Raw genomic sequence first — 14630 nt, 5'->3', positions numbered from 1 at the left:
ATTTGTTTTTGTAAGTCTGTGTCAGATATACAGAATACAGAATGTGACAAATTCAAGGAAAAATCTAATAAAGGAGAACGTGGAGAAACATAAATATGCAGATATTTCTTTAATGAGTGTTTAGACTGACATTAACCCTGCGAGAAAAAAAATGCTGCCTCTTCATTCATTTCAATGAGGCAGAGGGCTGTGGCAAAAAAATGTAGGGCTGTGCAATGATATAAGTTGAACCAGGCTCGACCTCTGCTGCAATGTAGTGCAACGTCATCTGTCAAGGCACAGTATTGACCAATCAAATACATGCATGCATCCTGGTAGATTAGTTTGTAACCTGAACGTTGTATTTCTAGTGTTTACCTGGAGATCATCCAGACAAAAGATAAAATCATTGTCACCATGATAACTTTCCAGAGTTGTAAAATCCTGTGCCCCCTTTCATCAAATTTTCAACATGCAAGCTGTGACTTGCGTGTTAATTTTGACACTTTAACCTAATCAAAAGAAATGCTGTATTTGCAACCCATCTATGAAAAGGGAAATTGCAAAAAAAGAAAAATCTTATTGTGAAAGAGGGCACTGGCACCATTTGGGATCTGCCTGTAAGCAGTGCTACAAATCACTTTTGTGAAACAGGCTCTGTCTTATTGTATATAAAAGAGCTGTGCAGTGGTTTGCTGTGTTTTAGTTTTCCAACCTTAACCATATTTCTTCTCCATAACCACAATATTTCCCTATTCCCTAAATTAAAAAACTCAGTTCAACTGAACATCTATGGAAGATTTTAGAGCTATGTTTTAGACAGCGCTCTGAAGATGAGGAATGCTGTTCATCCCTTCAGAAGAGTTCCACATACTTGGACAATCTATGACAAGAGACACTGATACTGTTCTGGAAGCTCTTTGAGGTTTTTATTTTAGGGAACTCATGTGTCAGCTGAGAGCATCCATGTATCTGTCATCTGTCCTGCACTCTAAAATAGGAACTAAACCAAGAAGCTAGTTTTCTGAAACTCAGTCTGTGGTACTATTGTTCCCCTTTTGGTCATCACTTTCAACTGAAACTATTTACAGGAAAGCATTGTATGCTGTAAATTTGCCTCCTCCTTGTTCTCTCCTTTGGCCTTTGGCTCTTCTAGCCCTTCATGTCTGCTTCATGGACATTTTGTCATCTCTCTAGAGTTATAATTGATAGTCTGTCATTTGCAAAGGATGCTCCCAGAAGAATGGCTTCTTAAAAGGGACCTATTATGCTTTTCCTTATTTTCAGTCATTTATATAATGTTACAGTGGCGGATGTTCATATTAAACGTGGCCAAAGAGTAAAATAATGAGGTAAACATATAGAAGTAATCCCTGTGAGCAAAAAGCACCGGCTTCAGACTGCGCTGGGTTTTTTCCACTTTGGGCCCGAGCTGATGTCGGCTAAAGACGGATTTCTTTATATGGTCATCTGCTCCACACACGCCACATAAAGGGCCAGTATAAGATGACTAGAGAGTTTTTTGTACTGTGAATCATGCAAAGCTACTCTAGTGGGGTCCCAGAATAAAAATATAGAGCTGAAAATGAGCATAAGCTTATAGATCTCCTTTAATTACCATGTTTGTTGTTGTGGTCTTATTTTATTAACCAATGCCTCCGAAAACTATAACTGTATGTAATCCTCTGAAACAACATAGCACTCATGGAGTGAATATCATCTGATAATATGACGGATAAGTAATTGGGCAGTACTTGTTCTATACTTACTTGTTTTTTCTTCCTCTGCCTCTGTCTTTTCTCTCTCTGTTTCTCTCACACACCCCCAGTCTCTGTCATGGAGGTGGAGTGCGTTCGGGAGGGTTGCCAGTCAGAGATGTTGCGGCAGATGGTTGGTTCAGTACCTGAAGGCCGGTGTTTGACGGTGGTCTTCAAAGGGCCCCGCAAGAGTCTGGATCTCCTCTGCCAGAGCCAAGAGGAGGCTAAGCACTGGGCCCGCGGCATCCGAACGCTGCAGGAGAGGGTGGAGAACATGACCCAGAAGGAGAAACTTGACCAATATCCTTCAAGACCTTGCAGAGTTTTCTGAAAATAAATTTTGGTTCATTTGAAATTGTAGAACTATGTAGTAACTACACAGTGGAGAATTGTGGTGAAATTGAGCTGCTAATTTTAAGACTTCTTAAAGTTTCTTAAAGAGTACCAGCAATGTAACAAGTAACCAATGAAAAAAGTTGTCCATTCTTTTAGACTGAAGGAATTTACTCCAAAAACAGTATCTCAATGTACTCCTCCCAAAGTAGAAGTAAAGAAAAAAGTATTTACTTATGCAATGTTGTGTTCAGACAGAATGCGAAGCAAATTTTCACCTTGCCTTATTTGCGTGTTTTCGGCTGCTGGACCATCTGTGTTCATTCACCCCAAATAACCAAAATACCATTAGCTGTAAGCAAGTTAGCAACAGCTCCCACTGTGTCTATAGGAGAGTGTGTGTTTGTGTTCAATTCGGTCTCTTACTGAACACAGAACTCACCAGAAGTTCTTTGTGTTATTTTCCTCCAGTCTACTTTTTCCTCTCATTTCTGTGTGTTTAAGAAGCAAGCTATGTGTGCAAATTTTTCACTTAAGTTGAGACATTTTCAACTCACACTGACACGTCTTAGCATCAATTTGCTCCACCCCAGGTGAATTCATGTCCACTTGCATCTTTGCATTGACTTTGTATGTAATCGTGCCACATCTAAAATTCACTTCACGTTCTGTCTGAACGCATATCCACATATACCCAACACTTACTGCACTGATAATCATTTAAAAGTATTGAAAATCAACACAATGTATCTACCAGCAGCTTTCATAAAACTAAATACCAGTATTTGGCTTCAAACACTCCCCCCAACCCACAGTATACTATTCTAAACTATCTATGCATTAGGGGTATGCTATATATGCATAAGTGCTCTTTCTGCTTCCTTGACCGTGTGTCTGTTACCTGGATTCATGCTTACCTGAGTCGGGCTGACCAGAACCATGACGATAAGATGAGCTACGACGAAGTGCAGAAACTGCTGCAGATGATCAACATTGACTTGAGTGACCAATACGCCCGCAGCCTCTTCCAGGTAGCTAGACTCAACGCATGCATCTAAAAGCTGTGGCCCTGTGTAGTATTTAGATATTCATTTGACCTGACAGACCTCAGTTAATTGGTTTGTCAAACCTTAACTAAGAATGATCATCTGGCCCATATGAGATGTCTCTCACTTTCTTTTTCTGACAGAAATGTGATCGCTCGGCTGACGGTCGTCTGGACCACGGGGAGATCGAAATCTTCTGCAGGGAGTTGTTACGGAGGCCTGAGCTGGATGCCGTGTTCATCCGCTACTCTGCAAATGGCTGTGTGCTTTCCACTGTGGACTTGAGGGATTTCCTGAAAGACCAGGGGGAGGACGCTTCACTCACTCATGCCCAAAGCCTCATACTCACCTACGAACTTAACGAGTGGGGTACGGTGCTAAGTAACAATATATTACAAAGTACCAACATGTATCTGGTGTGTGTTCAGCAGAAAAGCTCTGATAAATCCACTGGATTGCCCTGCACCAAACATCAGACACATAACATTAGTGACTAGCAAAAAATCAAACGGCAGACAGATAAAGTTAGCGACTAGCTGTTAAACACAGGAAAGCATTCAGCATCTAAAAACCCAGATATTTTTGTCAGGAATTGGTTGGGACCAATGTAGAATTAAATGTAGATCATATTTTGAGCTTATGTCAGTCAGGTGGTCCAAATAATTGCTAATTTTACTCCATGTTTACTGGATGTGTAGACTAGTGATGTGTAGACTGACACGTTTGCCAGAACAACTTTACACTGTGACAATATGTCAGAGGTGTTTTCCAGCGTGTTGAGGAATTCATCTTCCCCCTAAGTGACCCAAAAAAAAATTATTAAAGCATCTTCAAAATGTTTTGAAGTCAACCCGACTTTCTTCTTACACCATAATCATGCCTTTAACCCCTTCATAATGCATGTACAAAAACCCTATATGGTTTAATAAACAGGTTAAATATTTAGTTGTAGCCTATTGTACAAACTGTAGTATGACGATTAGCACCAGTTTGCTTAATACTCAATCTGCTAATTCCCCTTATTTACTGACGTGCTTGTGTGCCTTTTGTCCAGTACAGCCCAGAAGAATCAGTTCATGACAGCCAATGGTTTCACCATATACATGCTGTCTAAAGAGAACTGTGTGTTTAACCCGGAGCATGTAAGGGTTTACCAAGACATGAAACAACCTCTGGCACACTACTTCATCTCCTCCTCCCACAACACCTACCTCACCAAGGACCAGCTGACTGGGGACAGCAGCACAGAACCATATATCCGGTAATAATGAACAGGACAACACACAGACAGCCACACTTTTTAGCTTTCTGCATTAGCTCAGGCTCATGATATATCTGCTTTGAACAGGAAGTATGCATAGACAAGTGGATCCAATGTGAAAGGCATTATACCCATTAGGCAGCAGATGAGGGCTCAATCTTCACAGAAATAAATTCTTTAAAGGCTGTAAATTTTGCACAGTGTAAACATAACTCAACATGGCCACACAGAAGAATGCTATTGATAACAAGAGCACAGCTGAAAAGTGTCAGTGGCAACAAACTATGTTAGTTTCTCCTCATAATTTTCTCCTACTGTTGTTGCTGTTTGTTCAAAGTCTGCTGGTGACCTTATTTCTACTGTGTGTATATGTGTACTGTTACACTGCCCCACATTGTCTTGGTCTTAAATGCATTTTGCAGACACACAAAACCAACAGTCTTAAGGAAGTCATAATGCACATGTACTTAAAGCAGGTATATCACAGCTCTATAAGGTGTCTGAAAACTACTATTGGTTGCCAACAGAGGTAGATAAAGGTCACAGATTACTGACAAGCTCCAAAATTCTGTTTGAATTAATCTCTGTTTTAGTGATACTGACTGATGATGTCTCTCTTAGAGCCCTGAAAAATGGTTGTCGCTGTGTGGAGCTGGACTGTTGGGATGGAGATAAAGGAGAGCCAGTCATCTACCATGGACACACACTCACCTCCAAAGTGCCCTTTGTTGAAGTCATTGAGACAATCAATGAGTATGCTTTTAAAGTGAGTACACAACTACTTTCTTGTCAGCTACAAATAAATAATAAAGTAATTTGCTTACGGTGCAGATACACAGTAGTGATGGTTGACATCAAAAGTGAAGAGCAAACTTTCAAAATTAAATTGATTGGTGTGGACAAATATAATATACTTTTAAATCTATACGGTCTAATACCTAAATTGATAATTTTGCTGACAGGCCAAAAGATGGTTTCCTTCCTCTGTTCTGCTCTATGGACAAAATCATTTTCTCTCTGACTTTGCATCATCATGGTCCCTCTCTCCCAGGCGTCTCCCTACCCCCTGATCCTGTCACTGGAGAATCACTGCTCCATAGAGCAGCAGGCAGTGATGGCTCAACATCTGCGATCCATCCTGGGGGAAAAGCTGCTCACCAAGCCCCTCAATGGTCTGGACTCCCGCAGCCTGCCTTCTCCAGAGGTATCAACAGAGTGTCACATAATTTTAAAAAAAAGCTAGGTTCAAAACCCATTAGACCTAGTTTGCCTAATCGTCTGACTAATGATGTCCTGGAACCACATTAACTTTTCTCACTACGGCAGTTAACAATTTTGTGAAAATAAGCCTGACATGATTAAATGATTTGTCCAGATAGATATTTGTAGTGTGCTTGCTAGTTTTGATTGGAATGTAGACGTGGTTAAAAATAGACGATGTCTGACTGGCTCAGTCAGATTCCTCAGCAAAGATTTCACTCTGCCTCACTTTTTAATATCCGAACTTTCCCTCATTGGAGAGCAGGATTGTTCTGTATGTGAGGCCTTTGTAAACAATTTGTCTGTCTTGATGGCAACTGTTATTCTGTTGGGATTACGTGTAAAGCAGAGAGCAGGCTGTTTGTGCTAGATGGGAAACCTGGAGCCATCTGCTCTTCTTTGTCCCACTTATTTTTCATTTACAAATAATGAGTGAGGAATGTGAGGGTTGGTGCATGTACTCATGATCTGTGCCCCAATAATCACACTCCCTTGAGGCATTTTCACAAGCCTAACCAAGCATTGCCTTCTGGCCACTGTTGTATACACTCAAATGATTTTATGTTATTTGCTTTGAGGATTTTGTTCTCATTTACTACTGTTACTCTTAAAAACATTGTCATACATTATTATGTTGTTAGCAGCCCTAATAAAAGTAGCATTAGTAGTTGCAGTAATAGAGGGTAATGGGCCACCTCCATTGTAGGGGCTAGGGTTAGGGTTACTACTACTTAAGGACAGTACTTTAGTAAATTGACTTGATTACTTTTCCATCACTGAAAGGCTAGTGTTAATAGTAAATGAAATACTTGGTGGTATGGTTAACATGACAAAATTTTCTTATTAGTCTCATTTCCAAACAAGTTGTTCATGTATTATGTGGGTAATGTGTTGGTTGTGTGTGCAGGATCTTAAGGGTAAAATCCTGGTGAAGGGGAAGAAGGAGCACATGGTGGAGGAGGGCTCGTCCAGCTCCTCAGACTTCAGCTCCTCAGACGAGGAGGCCAGCCGGGCCGAAGGCAAACCCAGGACAAAGATAGAGGACAAGAAGGTTTGTACAACACTACCATCTAATGTGTATCCTAGCAGCAGTGGCTCTCACCAGTATCCTATTTTGGTTTTGGTGTACTCAGTTGGTATTGCTGCCTGTTATTGGAAATAGTAATGAGGATAAACAGTGACCAGTTGTTTACCAGTTGGGCTGGTAAGGAATGTGATGGTTTTGTGGATGACTTCAGCCAGGTGTGTCTAAGCTGGATCCAGAGCTGTCAGAGCTGGTGGTCTACACCCGCAGTGTTCCCTTTAAAGGCTTCGAACAAGCTGCCAAAAGCCCATCAACCGACATGTCCTCTTTCTCTGAAAGTGAGGCCCTCAGGCACGTTAAGGACTCAGGTACGATGTGTGTATGTGACTAAACCTATTTACTTTTGAAAGTTAAAGGCTGCCCTTTTGTCTTTCTTCAACATACCATTTGTCTGACTGGACTAATTGAACTTTCCTTATCCTACCCCACAAGGGATGCATTTTGTGCGTCACAACACTCACCAGCTCAGCAGGATCTACCCCTCTGGCCAGCGTCTCCAGTCCTCCAACTACAACCCTCAAGAGATGTGGAATGGAGGCTGTCAGATTGGTGAGAGCTTATTTTATATGTTTTGTTTGTTATTCCTAAGAGAAGCAGACAGACTAACTGTGATTCCCAAGTTTAGAGCTCCGAATCAAGTGTGTCTGCCGAAGGAAGTATGCCCCAAACATCAAATATGAGACAAAAGTATTTGTACTTGTAGATTTGTAGTTGTAAACTTGGGAATCACACAAACATCTTCTTAATGTACTCACACATTGGAAATTATTTGTGCAAATCTTTCTCATTTGTTCACAAAATGTCATGCACAGCTACAGATCTCCTTACAGATTAAAAATTTTACACTTTCAAACATTTGAATTCATTTGATCAAAACGTTTTTAAATTCACACATTTGAATGTATTCATATAAAAAGGTTTTCACACATTCAGATATGGTGATACACAGCTACAATACATATGACCCTAATTTAAGCCCATACTTACCTTCCTCTCTTTGTTCTATGCGTCTATACCCCACACCCAAACATCCCAACCCAACAGTGGTAGCATCAAAAGGACATTGTGCTAGACAACACTAACACTGCTGTGTTGGATTTCCAGTTGCTCTGAATTTCCAGACACCTGGTGAGCAGATGGACCTAAATCAAGGCAAGTTCTTGCAGAATGGTCGGTGTGGGTACATCCTGAAGCCTCCCTTCATGTGCCAGCCTGCTACCACCTTCAACCCAGAGAATGTTGGTGGGGGTCCTGGCCACAGCCCTGTCCTGCTCACTGTTCGGGTAAGATGGCGCTTAACCTGCCCCAAAATGTGTCGCAAGTAGCAAAATAGGTGGAACTGCAGGTTCCAGCAGTATTTTTTCCCATTGACAATTTGCATTTGAAAGATAATGATTTTCATCAACATAGAACTACAGGAGAATTTCAAGGTTGGTGATTTAATGTTTCTTACTGCAGTGTTTTTTGGGAGTTGTAGTTGACTGCATCTTAAAGTCATTGTATCAGTGTCAGGCTCTTCATGCTCTATTCTGTAAAGATACTCTAATCAAATGAAGCCCTGTTATTTTTATTCCAGGTGATTTCAGCTCAGCAGCTGCCTAAACCAGAATGGGACAAGCCCAGCTCCATTGTGGACCCTCAGGTGTGGGTTGAGATACATGGTGCTCCCATAGACAACAACAAGAAGAAAACCCATCATGTTGACAACAATGGTAAATACCTACTCTGGTAACAAAATAGAATTGTTAACTAGTTTCAGTAGCAGCATTTAGGATTCCCATAAAGCTGAGTTCTAATTACTGTGGCTAGTGTGAGAACATTAAATGGGTAATAATGGATTGTAAACAACAACAAGGTACAATGACTCTAGTGTCTTCAAAGATGACAAAATGGCACACAGCAGAAAACTCCATGAACACCATTTCATGCAAAGTGTTCTTTCTTTCTTTCAGGCTTTAACCCGCGGTGGGACTGTACCTTTAACTTTACCGTCCACGTCCCTGACCTGGCTCTGGTTCGCTTCATGGTGGAGGACCATGATTATACCTCAAGCAATGACTTCCTAGGACAATTCACCCTACCTTTCACAAGTCTCCGCAAAGGTGTGTGTGGGGCCAGTTGAGTTTGGCTGACATGGGGCCTATACCAAAGACTTATGTGAGGTTGCCAACACAGTATGAATAACCATTTTCTCTCCTAACCTTTCTTTCCTTTACCTCTGCAGGTTATCGTCATGTCCGACTACTCAAGCTGGATGGCTCTAGCCTTTCACCCTCCTCACTCTTCGTCCACATCAAGGTCACCCCTGGTCAGAGCAGTCCCTCCAAATCATCAGCTAAGTCACCAGCCAGGTCACCGTCCAAGGCTTCAGCCAAATAGCTCTAACCCCTTCTCTACCCCACAGCAACATGAAACATATCTGCCTTGATCCAGGCAATAAAACTCAATGGTTCTGACTTTGTCTTGCAAATTTTGCAGCTATATCCTCTAACTGTTTGTATTTTGTGTAACAAGAGGATTGTGTTGTTGCAAAAAGGTAAACAGTCAAACTGACTATTATTTCACATTTGTGAAGAAGAAAGAAAACACTGTTCTGTGATGCTTATGCTAACAATGGCAGTGAGTTTATATTAATCCCCTCATCTTCAAGGGCGTCTAAACACAGGGAATGGAGATACAATCAGGGAGGGAAATACCATCAGAAATGAACCAAGTGTCAGTTTTGGCTGTTGGTAACTAAACTCCCAGCTTCATTCTCTCAGAATAAAACAAAGAGAAACTCTACCAGTCACAGTAACTGGTGGATACCTGAAGCCAGAACTCTCTTTAAAGGGCCATCCACACCTAGAACGATAACTATAACGATAACCATAGTTTTAAAAATCATTCTAACTGAAGTGGATGGCAGAGTCCATACCACAACTATAACGATAACGACAGTGGCAAACAATATCATTGGGATCACTTTCAGAGTGATTTGATGAATGCTAGAAACACTGAAAGCCAATCAAAATCCATCCCCTAAACCATGAGGCAAGACAAAATCTCCATCTAGCCTGGCATTTCCAGTAAAACTTCAAAACCTGCATATATCATCTTGGGAACTGACTGATGACTTTATTTATTTATATTTATTTATTTAATGTTCTCACCATGAACTGATGCACTGTAAATTGGAGCAGAATGACAGCCAGAGATGATTTCTTTCTTTCTCTGTGCAACGTACAGCAGTAACAAGTCATCAATATCCATTTTCCTAAGCTGCCAACAGCATTGGAGTGTGCAGCACGTGCTTGGTGCCACTGTTCACAGTACGTTATCGTTCATAAGTGTGGATGCTCACATTGTTATTGTTGTAGTTATTATAGTTATTGTTCTTGGTGTGGACAGCCCTTAATTCCTAATTTAATGGAGGTTTCATTCTTAGAGCAGGACTCAAGAACATAATGACAACCAATTAAACCAGCCTGCAAAAGTTTACATTTTATTTACAAGATTTATGAGAGCATGACCAAAGTTTGGTGCTAGATTTTGTCTCCACATTTTGAAAATAAGATTCCTAGCAAGCCCCTCAAACTTGCTAAATCTCATGCCTTCTGAAAGAAGGACTCTTATTTTTAGCTGCAAGTATGCTATTTTATCTAGTGTATTAACTGTGTGTATGTGATTCATTAATTATACTGGTAGAGTAGAGAGCCTACATCATAAATGTAGATTTTTTAAATAGTATGTGAAGATGCTATGAAGTGTTCAAGGATATGTTCAGTACAAGAAGTCCATCTGAAAACCGCCCTTAGATGTAATATGTGCAGTGAAAGAACTATTGGTCGCTGTAATCATTCCCACTGTCCAAGTGACCCCTTATTAATGTGACTCCACTCTAAGAGATTGGGGACAAAATCTACAGGTGTTTGTTGCAATGTTGAATAGCATCTGAACCTTTCGTCCCCCTCCATAGCTTTCTGACATTGTGTGAAATTGGGTGGGGGAGGGCTCCAACAATTTATTTAACTTTTCTGAATCCAACAATCCAACAAGCATGTCCACTTCACACAGCAACTGGCCAGGTGTACCAAAGTTGAGAAGGAAGGTTGATCTTTATAATAGCTAGAAACACTTTTGCCTTTAGATGTGGTCCGAAGACATGTTGTATAAACTAGTTTATTTCAAGCATACCCCAGTCCTGAGATACCTGGCGTTCAGACTAAAAACAGCACTGCATTTAAAAAATGCTAAAACGCAATAGTAGTGGGGGCGTGTCATTTCAGGGACCATCCAGGAGGGTTTGAGTAATAGATCCATGAGTGTGTGGACTAATCAGAGGTCACAACACTTCAGTGCTTTATATACTACAAGTGACAATCGTTTTATCCTCTGTCTTGATGATTACATCAGTAAACAGTAGAATTAAACAGTTCACATTACAAAGTAATCTACCCGAAATGTGCACTTAACACATAATGGCCAACGCATGATGTTGCATTTTGTTTGGGCTAAAGTTAGATTTTAACTTTTTTTGCCTGGCAAACTCTGAGCCAACACAGTGGTTACATTGAATTGAATGAGGGGGCTGTGTTTTTTAATGCAGTTGCTAACGTCAGCCTGAACAGAGCCATAGCCAAGTATCCCAGCGTGCATTTCATCAAGGAAACACTGGCCATGGAGATGTAAAGAGGGAATTTCATACTAAAAAGACTAACTTTGGAAGATACCTGCTTGATTTGGCTAACTCAGAATGCTAAAGCCTCAATTTAGCTTTAGCTGAACTTTAGAATGTCTTTAGCATGAGGACTATGGGTTTTCCCCTAATTTCTTACAGAAGAGTCGCTCTATGATTGCTTTGTAGGTATTGCTCTGTAGAGCATTTGAAGAATTACAGGGATCAGTAACTTTTGAAACATACATATGGGCATGTGAGTATTGCATTAAGATATTTGTGGTAAAATATTATAAACCTAAGGTTCACTTAGTAACCTTTTCCAGAGCTTTCAACCATATTCCCCTGTCTTTGTGGTTACAATCTCCCCAGCATATACAACCACTTGTTATTACATGACCGAAATTTCAAATGTCACATGATGACACCAGAGATGTTCACAGAAGAAGGATGTGAGATATGGTCGAAAACTCAAAACAGCTAATAAGTCAACCTTGAGTGTAGAATATTTTACCTAAGATACAGTATGTGTGCTCATGTGTCAAGATGAAAAAAAATAAGGCCTTCTCCCTTAACTCTGCACTAGTAATGCACAGATACTAACACAGCTCTCAGTGTTAAGCTGATACCAGGTTCAAATGGGGCAACTTCCCCTATACTATATAACAAAAGCCATATGGAAAAGACAACGGTTAGAGTTTTAAAAATGTTACTGTTGATGAAGAAATGAAGAAAAAACATCAAGAAAACATCTTGTTTCTGCCTGGCAGACATGCTGTACTAATGAAGACTCTATTAGCAGTTAAAACCATCCCAGTACTTTTATAATGTAGCCTAATGTTTTATATTAAATAGTAAAATGATTTTAAAGAGATTACTTTTATGTTAAATGTTTGATTCACAGTAACTGTATGTTAGCTTACTTCTTTGTTTGTTTTCTTTTTATCAGTGAATGACTGAAACCAAACCACATAATCATCTAGAGTTTTATATTATAAATGTCATTTGCTCAATTATGCAATAGTAAGATGATATGCACTAGATAGATCTGCTGCCTTATTGTTAGCTTGTTAGATATAGATATGCTTGCATATGCTTTATATTTTTCTGCAATAGGTTTTCTGTGTTATATTTAACTTTGCCATTGTTTACTTTGTGTTCAAATGTGTTCTGTGGAGGAGTCAGTTTGACTGATGATCCTGGTGACTGTGACATGAAGACTTTGTTATTGTCAGTGTTTGAACAGATAATAATAGCCATGATTTTTATGTTAAACAAGTCATCTACTGTCCATTATCATGTTAAAGAAAATGTTTATACAGTGTTGTTTTTATTGAGGAGGGACATTTTATCATGTAAGTGTTTTGTAGGAGGTGGTTTTTATTAACTACATGTGACCAGAAGTATTATGAACATTTCATGTTAAATTAATCTCACAGAGAATTTGATGATTTGAGGGAGATTTTCAATCAGGGCTGGATGCTGGGAGATGCTATGTGAATGCAAAGCCTACTTGAGATCAGTGTTAATCTTCAAGCATCTTAATAATCAAACACTTTTAAAATAGGTTTTGTACCATGAGGACACTGTCATTGTCTGCTTTGTCAATTTGATGAGCATGATATCACAAAGTTCTTGTAGAACTGGTGTAAAATGAGACTTTTTGAAGTCAGTGCCAATAGTCAACAATCTATACAATCTAAAACAAACCCAGCCCTGTTGCATTTACTCTCATCAATCAGGAGCTGTAAGTGTTGGAACTACATATAATGTTAAAAGACCAAAGTTGTGTTTTTAATTGTAGCAATGATAACAAAGGCTGAATACTGTACAATTCAAAGCATTGACATTGTTGTTGTTTATTTATTGTATCTTTAGTATTATACAGTTTGCTTTTGTTGCACCAGCTGTACAATAATCATAACCTGATGTTATTTATTTAAACAGGTAATATATATTGTACACAGTGATGGAGTAGAAATGCAATAAAACATTCTGAAAGTAGTTGAACAAAGTGAAGAACCTCATAATGTCAGATGATATTTTAGTAACTGAAGTTTAGCTCTTAACCCATTTGTCAACTGACACTAAATTGCATGTTTTTACAGTGAAAAAAAAAATAAAAGTACAAGTTCAGCATTACATTCTCTTTTATGGTTATATTATGGCTCTATGAAAAAACAAGGACATTTTATTTAAAAGGGTATGACTAAAAAGCAAAACTGTGGTTTATGGATCATGTAAACCAGTGTTCAGCAATTCAGCAACACCTTTTTTAATACTCATTTGGCAAGAAAATGACTCATAAACATGGACATATATGAAACTAGAAATGTAATTGATGCCTTATACACACACAACAAACAGTGGCCTCCTTCATTTATGGTTGAAGCAAAGAACTGTTATTGACACATCTGTTCTGGTCAGATCAGCCAAATGATGTTATGTAGCTGTTATCATCTCATTAGTGTATAAGAGGTTATAAGGTCATATTTATAGGGATTTACATGAGTTTTCTTTTTTACTGTGTTATCTGCTGTAGATTTATGAAGCATCACATAAAAGATGTGATGTCATCTATAAAAGGAAAACTTTTAAATATTTTTTTGGAGGGACAGATTTGGCCACTATTTTCCTACCACTGATGTAAACATTAATCAATGGATCACATTGATTAATGTTCATAAACTCTCTTTTTTATGAGATACCTTGTTTACATGAGCGAGCCCTTATCTTTGTTATTTTCCATCCAACCATGCAGCCTCTGACTGGAAAATATAACAAGAGAGCTGTCATCCAACCACCAGAAGACTTGATGCAGGGTGGGACAGTAACCACCAGGGGGAGCCACACTCCATATGCTACTACATGTTAAAGAAGCAGCACTCTAAACATTTTACAATACCACACACTACTTTTCAGAAGTTGTGATAATATGGCTCGTCTCGACCACAACAACCACCTTCTAAAATTCTCAGAGAATCAAACACATCAACTATATAGACGCACTTGGAAAACACACAACAAAAAGTATTTGAATGTTTCCAGTATGCTGAAGTTCTCTGCACACAGGTTTTGAGGTAATTTACTTTAAATCTCATGTTTGGTATTCATAAGCAGCATATTAACATGTAATAAATGGTTTATAACACAGTATTATCTACATGCATGCTTTTAAGTGTTAATGTATTAGTGTACAGTATTTACAGTACTTCACCTATGAGGACATATTTCATATTATTACAGGATGAGT

At 39.2% G+C, this 14630-nt stretch overlaps 1 protein-coding gene across 3 annotated transcripts in view; it reads left to right on the top strand.

Moving 5' to 3' along the window:
• Positions 1-13564, top strand: part of LOC137172116 (1-phosphatidylinositol 4,5-bisphosphate phosphodiesterase delta-3-A-like) — a 29770-nt gene extending 16206 nt beyond the window's left edge. Inside the window, exons 4-17 of one of the 3 annotated variants that reach the window (XR_010924887.1) lie at positions 1808-2036; positions 2971-3100; positions 3259-3484; positions 4175-4376; positions 4998-5142; positions 5428-5580; positions 6544-6687; positions 6875-7028; positions 7153-7269; positions 7825-8003; positions 8297-8432; positions 8673-8822; positions 8945-11196; positions 11265-13564. Coding sequence is in view for 1 of the 3 variants with exons in the window: in XM_067576380.1 (XP_067432481.1) it covers positions 1808-2036; positions 2971-3100; positions 3259-3484; positions 4175-4376; positions 4998-5142; positions 5428-5580; positions 6544-6687; positions 6875-7028; positions 7153-7269; positions 7825-8003; positions 8297-8432; positions 8673-8822; positions 8945-9099 (2120 nt within the window). In the remaining 2 variants the exon portion in view is untranslated. Of the gene's footprint in view, positions 1-1807; positions 2037-2970; positions 3101-3258; positions 3485-4174; positions 4377-4997; positions 5143-5427; positions 5581-6543; positions 6688-6874; positions 7029-7152; positions 7270-7824; positions 8004-8296; positions 8433-8672; positions 8823-8944 lie in introns of all 3 variants that reach the window. The other 2 variants (XR_010924888.1, XM_067576380.1) reach the window with 2 other exon arrangements.
• Positions 13565-14630: the final 1066 nt, after the last annotated feature.

Source organism: Thunnus thynnus, chromosome 20 (assembly GCF_963924715.1).
Source record: "Thunnus thynnus chromosome 20, fThuThy2.1, whole genome shotgun sequence".
NCBI lineage: Eukaryota > Metazoa > Chordata > Actinopteri > Scombriformes > Scombridae > Thunnus > Thunnus thynnus.
The sequence above is the reverse complement of the archived record's forward strand: the minus strand, read 5'-3'. Positions and strand labels throughout refer to the sequence as shown.